The 13,792-nt window shown below is 38.4% G+C and overlaps 1 protein-coding gene across 1 annotated transcript in view; it reads right to left on the reverse strand.

Annotated features, from left to right (window-relative positions):
- GNA12 (G protein subunit alpha 12) overlaps nucleotides 1–9,464 on the reverse strand; it is a gene marked incomplete at its 5' end in the record, with an annotated part of 29,146 nt that extends 19,682 nt beyond the window's left edge. Inside the window, 1 exon segment of the mRNA XM_009286401.2 lies at nucleotides 9,246–9,464. Within this exon segment, the coding sequence (XP_009284676.1) occupies nucleotides 9,246–9,464 (219 nt within the window).
- Between the last annotated feature and the right edge of the window lie 4,328 nt (nucleotides 9,465–13,792).

Genomic DNA, 13,792 nt, shown 5'->3' on the forward strand with positions numbered 1-13,792 from the left:
TACGAGCTCTCTACTGCTTCCACCAGATTTCAGCGGGGAACTGTTTATTAGACTCCCTTCGCCATACAAAGAGTGCACCTTTAAATGTACTTAACTTGCTCAGATTTCTGGAACACATTCTCATTAGTGGGAATCTCTACTGAGATACTAGTTGCCAATTTTGAAGTCTCTTGAATTACCGAGATCTATTAGAAACTTTCTGAACATGGAAATTAAACAGTATAATCAGAAGCTAAAGGCTGCTCACTGTGTTAGGTTTGTCTCTGCCCAGAACTTTCCTGCACACTAGAAAGGGATAAAGAGATTACTCCAGTGGTTTTTAGCTGCAGTTGGGTACTGGCTCAGACAGCCTGAACTGCAAGTTTCCTTCCTTGTTTCTCACAGCATGTGCCAGCATTTCTTGATGGGAATGCAAAGATTAATTACAGCTGTACTTGCTCTGAACAAATCCTTATATTCAATACAGTCCTGCAAGATTTAGAGTAGCACTAATTAGGGCTTAGAACAACAATTCTGCAAAGACAGACATACTGAGTATTTTTTCTAATTATTTTATGCATAACAAAATTAAAGCTTCTTTCCAGAAGCAGGATGGCATTTATTCTCAAGAGTTGAGAGCCAAAGAGACTTTTCCAGTCTAAGAACATTAGATTTTGTGTTTCAGTGCTATTGCTGAAGGTAAGACATCAAACTATAACTGCTACCACACGCATACAGAGAGAGGCAAGGATGAGTACAGTATTTATTCTGTAAGTGTTTTCGGACACCCAGACAGTTCTCCAATGGGCTCAAACACTAAGAGGTAAAGACAAGAGAGTTTGTTCTTAATAACACACATATGAGTAAAAAGAAATCTTTTTACTAGAAAAATGGCAATCATTAGGCAAGATGCAAATTCTCATAATGAATTTTCAACATGGGAGCTGTATCTATGAAGTTGTTTGTCTTATTCACCTTAACCATACCAAAAATACAGTCAAGATTTACTGGCATCCAAGGGCCAAAAGCAAAAACTCCTACAGGCAGCCTTACACAGTACCATAAAAGTCACAAGGCTTTTTAATCTACCTCCAAGAATCTAAAAGTTAAAAAGTAGGACCACACAAAGTCTGAATTTCAACCTTTTGGTATCCATAGACAGCAGGGCATTAATGAAGTGCATTAATGCACTGTACATTTTACAGACTTTAGAGTTGATTTTGCCCTAAGTTTTTGATCTTTAAATGGAAAAAAAAAAAAAGAAAAAATTGTAGCTTACCGGGAATTCACTATACAGAGTACTAGAACAGCCAGTAGCACAGCACTTTTTATTCAGCGTCTGTCTCAGCTCCCATATGGTAGGCATATCAATTTCTTGTTATCCGCTTATTTATTATGTATGATCTGCTCGTTACTTTCCAACTTATCCTCCCAATTCCATGCAGGCTACATTTCATCCAGCTGTTGCATTTTGTCATAACCTAAGGCCACGAATCCTTTTATTTTTCCACAGAGCATTTAGTACAGAGGGCTTTAATCCTTGGTTGAGACTTCAGGTAGGTACTGTAACAGATTGCTATCCTCTAACACTTCTCCATTTGCACTGTTTTGAAAAGGTCATAATTCATGACCTTTCTGGTTTTTGTTATTTCTCTCCAATAGCAGAAAGTATTTAAGAACAGCTAATAACTGTTCTACCCATCACACAGCTTTCTATGGATGGTTCTGCTTGAGAGAATGGCTTCTCTCACTGAGAAAAGATATTGCACAAGTGGATTTTTCTAGAATTCAAAATGATTTGCAGTGTAAAATGATTTATGACCTTTGATTCTCTAAATGGTTTTGAATCCAGCCTACTTTAAATGCAAGTTCTTCTCACCTCTTGCTCAGTGGCACTTAAATCAAAACTGTGGTTACCAAGTGAAGCATTCCTTGGTGTAGGTGACAGACAACGTGTTATGAAGGCATCCTCAACTCTGCCTCCTGCTCCAGCTTAGTCCTGAATTTGAATCTCAGTGATTGTCAAGACACACTAGTGCTGGTACAGCCAAACACCATGCTGCTAAAGGAGATCTTCTGGTGGCAGCAGGCCCATTAACACACTCATTTAAGCATTTATTTTTAGAATACTGCAAATATAATAGAAGACTGAGCATTTAACTTCTGTAGATGTAAGCTGACAAACTATACAGTATTAGCCAGTATCCACAGAATTTTGTGCAAAGGTCTCCAGCTGCGTTTTGCTTTATATTACCTCTCAATTTTTAATAAAACCCAAACTGTAACTCACTAACTCTCACCTCCTTTAACAAAATGCCACTTTTGTTTGAGAGTTCTTACTTGAGACTTTGATCTGAAAAAAATTTCCTACTTGGTCTTAAGAGACAGGATTAGAAGCCAGGGACTCCAACTGCTAATCCTTCCTACTACAGGCCGGCCACAATGCTTTGCAGTATTATACTTACACAAGCAAATTAACTTATTTTGCTGTACAACTCCATAACTTGACCATAACCATCTGAGGTCTTGGGATTAGAGGACAGAACTAGAACTGAGAATTTACATCTGGGCCTCTGGCACTTAACTGCCACAATACCGGCATAAAACCTTGCTTAGATATTTGACTGAAGAGAAACATCCCCATAATTCACCTGCTATACGAGTCCAGAGCAGGATGTTATTCAAGCTGCATAGATCAAGTCTGCAAGTTAATGATCTTTTACGTTAATATGACATCTTATGTCAGATTAAGCCACTCTTTCAGAATTCTAACATAACAAAATTAGATTATAACAGACTATTACTGTTATTTTTATAACAACAAACAATAGCAAATTTAAGGGAAGGCTTAGGTTAGATAGCACTATCATTCCTTAAGTGCAATAGCTAAATTCAAACAGGACTATTTACCATCCATAGCTTCACAATTAGCTTTTTAGAAAAAAAAAAAATTAATGTAATGTTGTTATATGCAGATGTACTTGACTCTCAGCACTAACACTGTGTAATTACAAAATACCAAGGCTCAGCAACAGCAAATATGAGTTTCTGGTTTGTAGCACTACTGTCAATCCATTGTTTCTAAAAAAAATTTCTGGGTCAGAGTGGTATCTCCCATCCAGATCTAGAAAAGAAAAAAATCTGCGTAACTTCCCCAGCAATAATTTAGTTTCACAGGAGTTCTGCAAACTAGAAATACCCAAGCAAAGCTCAAAAGTAATTTGGCAAAGAGTTGCTGCCTAGTCCCAATTACGTGTATTAAATGGTAACAAGATTCCCCATGCTGGCACTTTGAAAAGTGTGACTACTTCCTTTGTACATCTCACCAGCATTGGTCAAGCCCCAATAGATTTCACTGACAAAATATGAGAGTTTCACAGCTCTGAAAAAAAAAAAAATCATCCTTGTAGAATAAGCAACATTCATAGATAGCCTCTTGTGTAAACTCATACTCAAACAGTAGTTTGCAAAAAGGAGGGCTCATTTTTGTGTTACGGCCAATTGTATAAGCTGGAGTTGATCTGACATTCGGTACTTCCTCAAGAGAAAGTGCATTAGCAAGTGCATTATGTCGATACCAGGTGCAAGTACTCCTGCATTTCAGTGCTGTGGCATATATGTTGAAAGAAGAGTAAAATGCTTAGAAACATGCTTTTAAGGCTAACTCTACTCTGCCCTTGCATCTTAAAGACAAATGATCAGTTCAAAACTTTTTACTTAAGGATTCAAGAAGTCTCTATTAAAGCGCACTGAAGAATTCTGACAAAATAGAGCCCACTCCTGTAGCTTTCATTTAACATGCCACTTCAAAAGTCACTTACTCCTCATGTCAAGTCAGTACTCTGCTGCCCAACCTCTCAATTCACTTGGCTTACAGAGGCAGTCAAATGCTGCCACATAACCTCCATATGCTACAGCAGCTGGTATATAGCCTAACTCCTGATCATCTTACATTACTGCCATACCTAGTGTTTCTGTACCAAAATAAAGCCATTTAAGCAACAGTTTGTCCACTCTGTATCAAGAATTAGTGGGAATGACTAGTGCCTCACCTCCACACCACCCAAAACACACAGCTGGCTACCTATGAGGCTTTGAAGCCATCAGCTCCTTGCATAAGGAGAATGCAGCAACAAAGCTATACTAACACAAGGAGCAGGCTGTTTGTTCACTATGCAACATTTCCAGCACACTATCTGTTCTGGCAGGCATAATTTAACCACTGATTTATTTCAAGTGTCTGCTTAGAGGGGAAAAAAAAAAACACAACCCACAGTTAACTTACAGGGGAGTGACTCCTGTCCTATTACAAGTATCCCCAAACCCCCCAACACCTCAAAACACCCAGAGAATGGTGAATAGATATAAAAGAAATGGTCTTTAAAACATTTTCCAGAGTCTTCCCACATCCAAGGCTTCAGAGGCTCTTAGTATTTGAAGTATTACTGGAAGTGTTCCATACAATTCCCCGTGCAGAGATCTAAAAATAGCTATGGACACAGTAGTAAGTTTTTGTCTATATTCGCAAGCCCCTTACTTCCCTCTCAGGAACCACTACTTCCCATTAATGCTGACTTTTTTTTTTTTTTTAAAAAGGAGCTATTAGAACATTAGAAATTCTTCGAATAGTGCAGTGAACATCAATAATACTACTACATCAATAATAACAATTACATTTAAATTGATACTCTAGTGATGGATCATTAATATATTCTGTATATTAAGAATAACTGCATTAAAACAGATGCCTTTTGCAGCCTCCTTGGATGGCCATGCTCTTTTCTGTATCAAGAAGGGCAGGTATCTGTAAGCACAAGTCAGAAGCTAGTCTGGCTGCAAGTGAATAACTCAGCACAGTTGCCTTAACTGCAAATAGGCTTTGGAGTTCAGAGTAAATAGTCCCATCAGTGCTGAAGAGATGAGAATATGACTTGTACCACAAGGGAAGTTCAAGAGCTCTTGAAATACATCGTTACAGGCTAGAACGACTTGGTATTTTGAAGGGAAGCAGCAAGAATCATTCAAATACAGATACTGCTTTGATTAAGAGTAATTAGGACAGAGATTTAAAAAAAAAAAAACGTAAGACAAAAAACATTGTGCATGTTTAAAAAAACCTGATAAAACAATGTCAATTTTGCTTTAAGAATTGATGAAGCCAGATGATGGCCTTTGCAGATCTGCTCATTGTTAGCTTAAGCTCTGTAACAGTGTTAGCACACAGTATGTATCTGTTCTGACCATGACAAAAGTATCATTTTCTTGCCTGACAAGCCCCATTTGTCCCATCTTTACCCACAATGACATGAAGCATGCCAAGCTGCAAGAAGTCAAAAAAGTAGCTAACCTCGCTTCCGATTTTGTTTGTTCTGGACACATTAAAACAGAAGTGAATGGCTTCTCACGTTCTCCCACTAGAGACCTGGGAGAAAGAAAAAAAACAACAAAACAAAAACCACCCGACCAAAGCAATTCCTGTTGGCCTTAGTCTCCATGATTTAGGACGTAAAAGGAAACATCATTTATGGGTGCAAAAAAGCTTGCAGATTATTATACATGCACCTGAACTCCCAAGTACACCCAAATACTTATTATTAGGCTCAAACTGAAGAAGCTTCCACCCTTTCAGCTAAGTCATAATTGAAGTCCCAAGGTCCTTTCTCCAAGGAAGCCATTCAAAATAGAATTTGTCTCCACCTGCTGGCAATGAAGAATTAACACCCAGTTGCCCAACTACCACGGGCAACCTCAAAAGAACAAATGTTACAGAACACTGAGACACATGATAAATGTATTCCTTTCTAACATACAGACAGAAAACGGGGTAGGATAATGAGGGCAAGGGAGAAGAGAGAAGAATCACATACTGATTACAAAGGAATTCCTATTCCAGTAGTTAAAAAACGAGGACAGAGACGTGACAATGTAACCAAACATACAATGAAGCTTTTGTCCCCAAACTACTTGGCTTGCATACAAGGAACAGAGGAACTTGGGTTGGTGGGGACAGGCTGAGGCGGGGGAAGAGTGAGAGGCTGATGTTTGTGAAAAGAAAAGTGAAATTGGTTAGTCTGCTTTAAGAAAGACAGTGAAGAAAAAAAGCAGAAAAGCACCCTGCTATTGTAGAATCCACCCACTCACTTCTGAAAGGCTCAAAGACCCAGACAGGGATTTACAGCCAGCACTTCTAGGCACTGAATATGAAGCAGAAAACACTCAAATGCCCAGAGGCAGCTTCTGTGGTCCCAGAGAAGAAGCTTTCAGATTGTATGAGGTTATGTTCAGAGCCATTTTCTTTCAACAAGTTTGCTACTGCTGAGTCAGTCATCAAGCTTAGCATTACAGACCACAGGGAGACACCTGTACGCTGCAATTTTCATCTCTAGTTAAGCAACCAACATGTTTTACTCTTTATTTTTAAACAAAGTCAGACAACTTCCTGGAGAAATAGAGAGAGTTCAAAAGCAGACCAATATAATCCTACGGTTTAGAAGCCAAATTAATAACAATAACAAAAAAAAAAAAGAAGAGCTGGTGTTCAGTTGACTGTAAGACCAGAGTGAAGAAAATGCGAGTGCTCAGCAAGGTTATTATTTCAAACATTGTTGAGAAGCATTCAGAAAGATCATAGTAATGTAAAACTTCAAAATTTTGGTGATGATTTTGAAACTATTATAAAGATACGAAATTCAGTTCAAACCAAGCATATTCCATTTAATAGCTCACTTGCTAAGTAAGAAAGGGAGTGCTGATGCAGAGGTTTTCTTTAGCCTTAGTTAAAATCAGTTCAGAAAAGATTTATTTTCTCAGAGTCCACTATATCTGGCTTCTGTTTATTCATGAGTCTATATCCAGCAAGGGTTTAAACTAAAAGAAGGTATGGGTTTATACACATCATATGAATTATAAATAAGGCATCTCCTTAAACCACCTGCTTTCTTTAAGAAGTTATGCAGTTTTAAACTTTTTTTTTTTTAAAAGGAATTGTACTGCTGCTAATCCCCATGTACTCAGGGAATCAGACTTCTGCTGAACCTAGAAGCAAGGCATGGAAACTTGTTCCAGTTATTAAGGTCTTAATAATTTGTTTAGTGATCAGTCCAGAAGTAGCATTTGTATCCTTTAGAACAATCTATTACATTTAAAAAACTTTTATGCAGTAAGTGCTTTTTATCTACAATTGAGGTACTTTATAATCTCCCGGTGATTCAGCGGGCACAGTGAAATAATAGCACCCAGGATTTTCAAGTTGTTAGTGCCACAGATGCGTGCAGTGGGACCGATTCACACAGTATTTTTGTAGTACACCATATCGTTGCACTATTGACAAGTTAACAATTCTGGTGCCTGCAGCAGCTCCAGTTGCCCCAGTAACATTAAACAGGTTATATGAATGCCATCCAAAAAGATGCATGATAGAACTATACCATGGTATTGAAGATGACAGCATATTAAACGATCACTTGCATGCCTGTATGCTTCATTTTTGTGGGGCTTTTATTTTTTGGTATTTCCTGTTTAATCCTCAAAGCCAGAGAATGCAGAGGTAGGCCTACTAGTCTTGGAATGCTATTTATTCAGCTAACTGGACTTTTTTCCAGTTTGATGCAATTTTATTGCTAACCAGTACAGGAATGAACCTCCCACATGACCCCAATCTGAATCTCCCCTTAAAAACAAAACCCATGCTTGATCATAGCATTTCCCAGAAAAAAAAAAATTCTTAACAGGCTGCTGATGCAACTATTGCTTATTATACTGGATTCTCTTAGTAGCTGTCTCGTGTTAAATTCAAGTCCCCTGTGGCATGAACCATCTTTTTATTCCACATTTGAACAGTGCTTAGAACAGCAAGTCTTAGTCTGTGTCTACAGATGCTAGGAATTATGGAACAATTAATCTATCTTCTCTCCCCGCTGCACATCCTCCCCCCCCATCCCCAGTGCTGTAACATGGAAATTGTTACATTTTTAGCCTAAGGAAATGAGGTTTATACAATCATCCTGTGACAACTTTACCTAGTCATTTTATTTATTCTTCAGCCATTTACAAATCTCAAGATACTTCAGAGACAGACTTACAAAATATGCAACATCAAGATTCAAAAAGGCATCTATTAGTGAAGACAGATGGGTACCTAAGGGCTGCAACATGAGTTTAACTACAGTATTAGACACTAGAGAACCCACACAGAGGAGCAGCATGAGGAAACAAACTGAGAATTTCACTGCTGAATTTCCCTAGTTTTTCTATAGCTGCATCAAGTTCCTTTGTAAGAGTTTAAGGGAGACTATACAAAGCAATTTTTCTATCTTCTACCTAACTCCTCTAATTAAACATTGATAGCATATCCAGGCATGAAGAATTTCACCTGTAACAGTCTTTTTTTTTTTTCTTCTTAAAGAAAAGCTGAATGAAGTTTGGGGACAGAACACCTGAAACAAAGAATTCTACCTGCAGATTAAAGCATAATTAATGTCAAAATCAAAGATATATTTATTAGAACAATCAGGATATCATCCCATATCATCTTCCAAGAACTAGTAACAGTGGTACTAAGGTGCACGGATCGGTACCTTGTTTCACTGAACAGAGAAGAGAGAAAAAAGTATCTCCATCTTGTACATTGGAAGAAAAAAGAGTGGATTATGAACAGCTGTCAGAAACATATTCCATACCAGAAGTACAGCTATTTTGGCACAAGAGCATGAAAACCTAACAACAAGAAAGCAAGGAAGATAGCACATTTTTAAGCTCACTGTCATCTTTCAGTTGCTTATCCAAGTTTCACTTGCAGACGTCAGGATGAAAAGAAACAGCCAAATAGCAGCAGCTGGAATGGGTGTTGTATTCACTTCAAAAGATCTGCATGCAGGAATAGTTTGCCAGTATCAATATAGCGCAAGCTGGCAGGACTGGAAAGTTACAAATTAAATGTGCCTTCATCAGTGACCTACTATGAACAGACCTACTGAGCTGCTAAAATATTTTTAGTTCAACCAATTCCTGCCTTTTTTGGTTCCTCTTGCTCTTCCAGTTTATCCAGTCATGTGCACTTTTCCACTCCCTCTTATTGCCATGTAGTTTTTCAAGTTTGGCTCCAATTACCACTTGTTTCTGCTGCTGAAGTGCTCAGATTTACAGCATTATTACAAACAGCTCATATAATGACTAAATCTTGCACGTAGCAAGCAATCTTTCAACTGAAGAGAGATTTATACAGCAGGGAACTTTTTTCCTCCCACCATGAAGATGGACATACTCACCAGCTGATACTCGCTCCTACGGCTGAAGGCTTCCTTGATTCCCGAATCCCTCCACAGCGCGCCCAGTGCAGGTACATACAGCTGGAAGGTGGCAGGCTCTATGGGCATTCCAGCTTTGTTTTCAAAAGCCATCAAAAACATTCCATGCTTCTCATTCTCGGTGTACTGCCAAGGGATCCCCAGTTTGTCCCGTGCATCAACCAGAACCCTGCAGCCCTAAAGAATGATTCAGATAAGAAAGTCAGTGATAAAAAGATTAAAGTGTAAAAGAACAAGGACTCAGAGGTACTTGAAGCTTTTTTTTTTTTTTGACACTATTCTGGTGAGACTGAACTCAGGAGAGAATCATAAACATTGTTTATTGCAACATCTCCAATAGAAATAAGACAGAAAGAGCTTGCTTGTGTAAGCAACTTAGCCACAATGTATTTTTCCAGGTGGAAAAAAATACTAGCAGCAATAGCTTGTTGCAACAAGCAATACTACCAACAGATAACAGAAGTAAACATCAAATGCGTAAGAAAAGTGTTTGGGAACTAACGTATGATCCTCATAGCTGTAGTTTTAAAAGTAACACCACACCTGAAACCATATTCTTCCATCTTTTTCTTTGCATTTGGGTTTTGGATACCAAAAAGGACATACTAGCTTTCTCAAGCGTTAGGAGATCAGAAGAACATTAAAAAAATATTGTTGAAAGAACATACTGTATATTCTGGTGAAGCAAAGTATATTGACCATCCAAAATTAAGGAAACTTAGTAACTTCCAGTGCTGTATGCATCCACCAACTAGTTAAACATTTAGGTAAAAAAGATAGCAATACCAAACTAGCAAGATCCAAAAAGCATGTTGCTGTAAAGCACAATTTTGACACAATCTACTTGGATGCTATATAACACAGCTATCCAACTTTACAGATTTCTTGAAAATTTGCTGTAGATGAGCATCTTCCTTTGAGACACTTTCATCCAAATGGTTACCTCTAGTAGGAAAGCCCAGAGGCAAGAGGACTGAAGACATTGCATAGATTTCAGGCTCAGTAAAGCAGGTGCAGTTTTCCATCAGCATCAGCTTACTTCTTGAACTTGCCACACATTTGCTAAGAAGTCATGACAGGTAGGTTTTGGTACTCTAATTCTGGAAAAAAATCTGGAAGGAAAGTGATCTAGTTCTCAAATTTAACTCAGGATTACCGAGACTACTTAATTTCACATTTTGCAGTTTTTATGGAAACTTAATTTCATATTCATGGCAACAAGCCAAACACATGAGGTTAAGTAACTTGGAAACTTCAGTCTTGAATCTAACTACACCCATACTAGGTGGCCTATACATGGCCAGTAGTTATTTCTCAACAGTAAGCACCATTTTAATAATGGATAGATCTGTTAATGGCTTAGCATCTCAAGTACCATCTAATTCACAAGTAAAATCTGTGGATTATATTAAACTACTTTTCTCATTGTGTTGATCTTTTGGTTTTACAGTTTATGAAAATAAATAAAATAAAAAAACAAAATTGAAGTTCTGTTTCCACAGCTATTCACATGAACCTCCACATTACTGGACTGATTTTTTTTTTTTTTTTGCATATTTCAAGCTATCAAGACTGCACGTATGTTTTCTTAACACTTGAACCTTTCACCTCTCCAGTCCTTTACCAGCACCACACAACAAGAACAGTAACCTTCCCAATGGAAATTAAGATTGGGGAGGGAAGTGAGAAGCAACTTAGTGTGAGTGTCACAGAATAGGAACTCAAAGCGAAGCATCATGGTTGTCACTATGCAACAGTGTTCCTGAAGTGCAGTTTCCCAAAATGTAAATATTTATGATTCTCTAGTGATTGTTACTTTCTTTTTATAAAGCAGAGAATATATCTCCACAATACCATGAAAAGACAAATTGAATATTTACAAACTGCTGCTTTAAATTCCAGACGTAACTATTTAGTAAATCTGTCATACAGACCAAAAGCCAACTCTCATTCCTAGTTACAGAGTTTATCCCTTTATTAACAGAAGTCTTTAGATCTGCATTATTTAACAGTGTTAACAAATGTAAGCATGAAGAAAAAACCCACTTACAAGGTTCTGTCTCTGAATTGCAGATGCTTGCACGACGTCTCACAACCTTAGTCAGTTTTGCAAACCCATCACTTGCACAGAACACCATCCCAGGTGCAAGTCAAAGTCAGTGTCAGCTCCTTGCTACCCCCAGTCGAGAACTTGGAGATTAATTTTTTCCAAAGCACTGTGGTAACAGAGACCGGTGGGATGCCGCTATTTCTAGGTATTTAATGCCAGGTTTGTTTCCGTTGAGCGAGAAATGTTTATGAACAGAAACAGTTAATCGGTACTGTGTGTCGGCCAGCGATCTCCGGGAGCTCCCAGCCCACACAGACCAGCTCTGACCTTTCACCTGCTTCGGCTCCAGCTCTCTGCAACCATCTCCCCCAGCCGCTCAGTTCCAGCTTTTCTATCTTACAGCTTTCAGACTGACTTAACCCTTACCCATCCCACAGCTACCACAGTCCCTTCAGAGCATCTCAAAGGAACAATGGCAAAATCGCACAATTCCTGTCTGGATAAAGCTGTAGCGGGACCTCAGTCTTGGTGCATTTCCCCACACCGTCGTTCTGCCTTTTCCTGCTCCCACTGGAAATACGGAGGATCTCGAGAGACTGTTGTTAAGGAAAGTTTCATCATTTGTTTGGAGGAAACCACAGAACAGAGTTCCAATCAAGGGCGTAGAGACTGCTCCAGTCCCAGAATAGTCACTTATCTGCTGGCTGCTGCTCCTTGGAAACGCAGGTTTGAATCTCCCTGGGGCAAGAAGGGAACTAAACACAGACCCTATGCAAGTGCATTAACTACTATAAGGTTACTCATGGGGAGCACGTAGCATGAGCACGTTCCTCTGACTGAGAGAGAAATGGTTACCACCAAAATCACATACAGAGCCAGATATAGGTCAAAGTGGCAGATTCAGATGTAGATACATCACAGCATTAGCACTGACAAAACAGACATACATAGACACACATAGAAGGTCAATTTTAAACACTGAATGAAGAACATGAAAAATAGGAAATGGGTTAGCAGGAATGCTGAACTACGCATATCCACAGGAACAGCACCTCAAAATCAGAATTTGTAGAACACACCAGCTTTGAGATATAAACCTAAAATGCATCAGGAGTAAAAGCTTTACATAAAGAGCAAAACAGCCAATGTTTCTTCCCCCAACTCTTAGCAGTTAAAAGTATTTGTGACTCAGCAAGATCCCCAGTAAAGTGAATCTAAACTTAACATTTCTCCATCTCCGCAAAACAGTTCTATAAATGCTACAAGCAGATGTCAGAAAGATGAGGAGAAACAGGGAAATCGCCAAATTTAGATCCCATGTATTGCTATTCTCGCATTTCAGAGTTACTGGTAACACTATTTTTTGCTGCCACAAGGAGCATTTGATAATCCTTGCCCCACAAATCTGCAGTACAAGTTACCATAGGAAAGGTTCCCTCTTTCTGGAAACACATTCAGAACACTTTCCATACCTCTTTCCTCCAAAAAGACCATCATGGGAGATAGCCAGAGAGTCACTTTCATCTATATGTAAAACTGCTTAAAAGTTTATACGTACTGTTGATGCCTAGAGGTAAATACTTCATTTAGAAGACTAAATTTAGTTAGAATTCCTAGAATTTTCACTTATTATAGAACAAACAGAATAGTTTAATATATTTAACAATAAAATATATTTATCAAAACTGAATTTGGACTCAGATACCATTGGTACAAATAAGAAAAAAACCCAAACAAGTCTTATTGCACATATAACACTCCCTCCCGAGCTCCAACAACAAAGGTAACACCAGACTATTTTCATTGCAGTGCTCATTTCACAGTAAACCTTCCCAGCACTGCTATGACAGTTTTTCTGATTTTCTACTACTATAGAAAATGTCAATTCACTCTTTCATTCAGAAGACTGAATAATGCCAATTACCATTCTGTTTTCAAATTTGAAATATGAAAAAAATGTGGCAACAACTTTTCATACAAAATGAACTTCTGAACAGTTCAACTGATCTAAAGCTTTTGTGCTGCAATCAAAACAGGACACAGAATAAGCACAAGTGGAAAGAATTAAAAGTCACAGATAAGGATAGCGTCAGGCATTAGAAAACGGCAAAATAGCAGCATACTGGAAGCACCAATTAGGGATGAAAAATAGGAAGTTCTCTGTCCCAGTACTTTCCTAACAATGTTTAACATATTCAAGTCACTGTATAAATCCCTGGCATGCATAAAACCTGAATAGAGACAGGGTAGAACAAGAAAAGGTGTAACAAGAGCGTGACACGCGATCTAACTCATTAAGTATTGTACCTTACACAGAAGAAAACACTAAATAGATCTAGAAATCCACAGCTTCGAAAAAAGATGACTAAGGCATGCTATATCAGAAGTCTCCAGAAACTACAAACCACTTGGAGAAAGGGAGTAGAAAAAGACTATTCTTTCCCCACCCCTTGCTACA

The sequence above is a fragment of the Aptenodytes forsteri genome, unplaced genomic scaffold, assembly GCF_000699145.1.
Source record: "Aptenodytes forsteri isolate BGI_AS27 unplaced genomic scaffold, ASM69914v1 Scaffold55, whole genome shotgun sequence".
NCBI lineage: Eukaryota > Metazoa > Chordata > Aves > Sphenisciformes > Spheniscidae > Aptenodytes > Aptenodytes forsteri.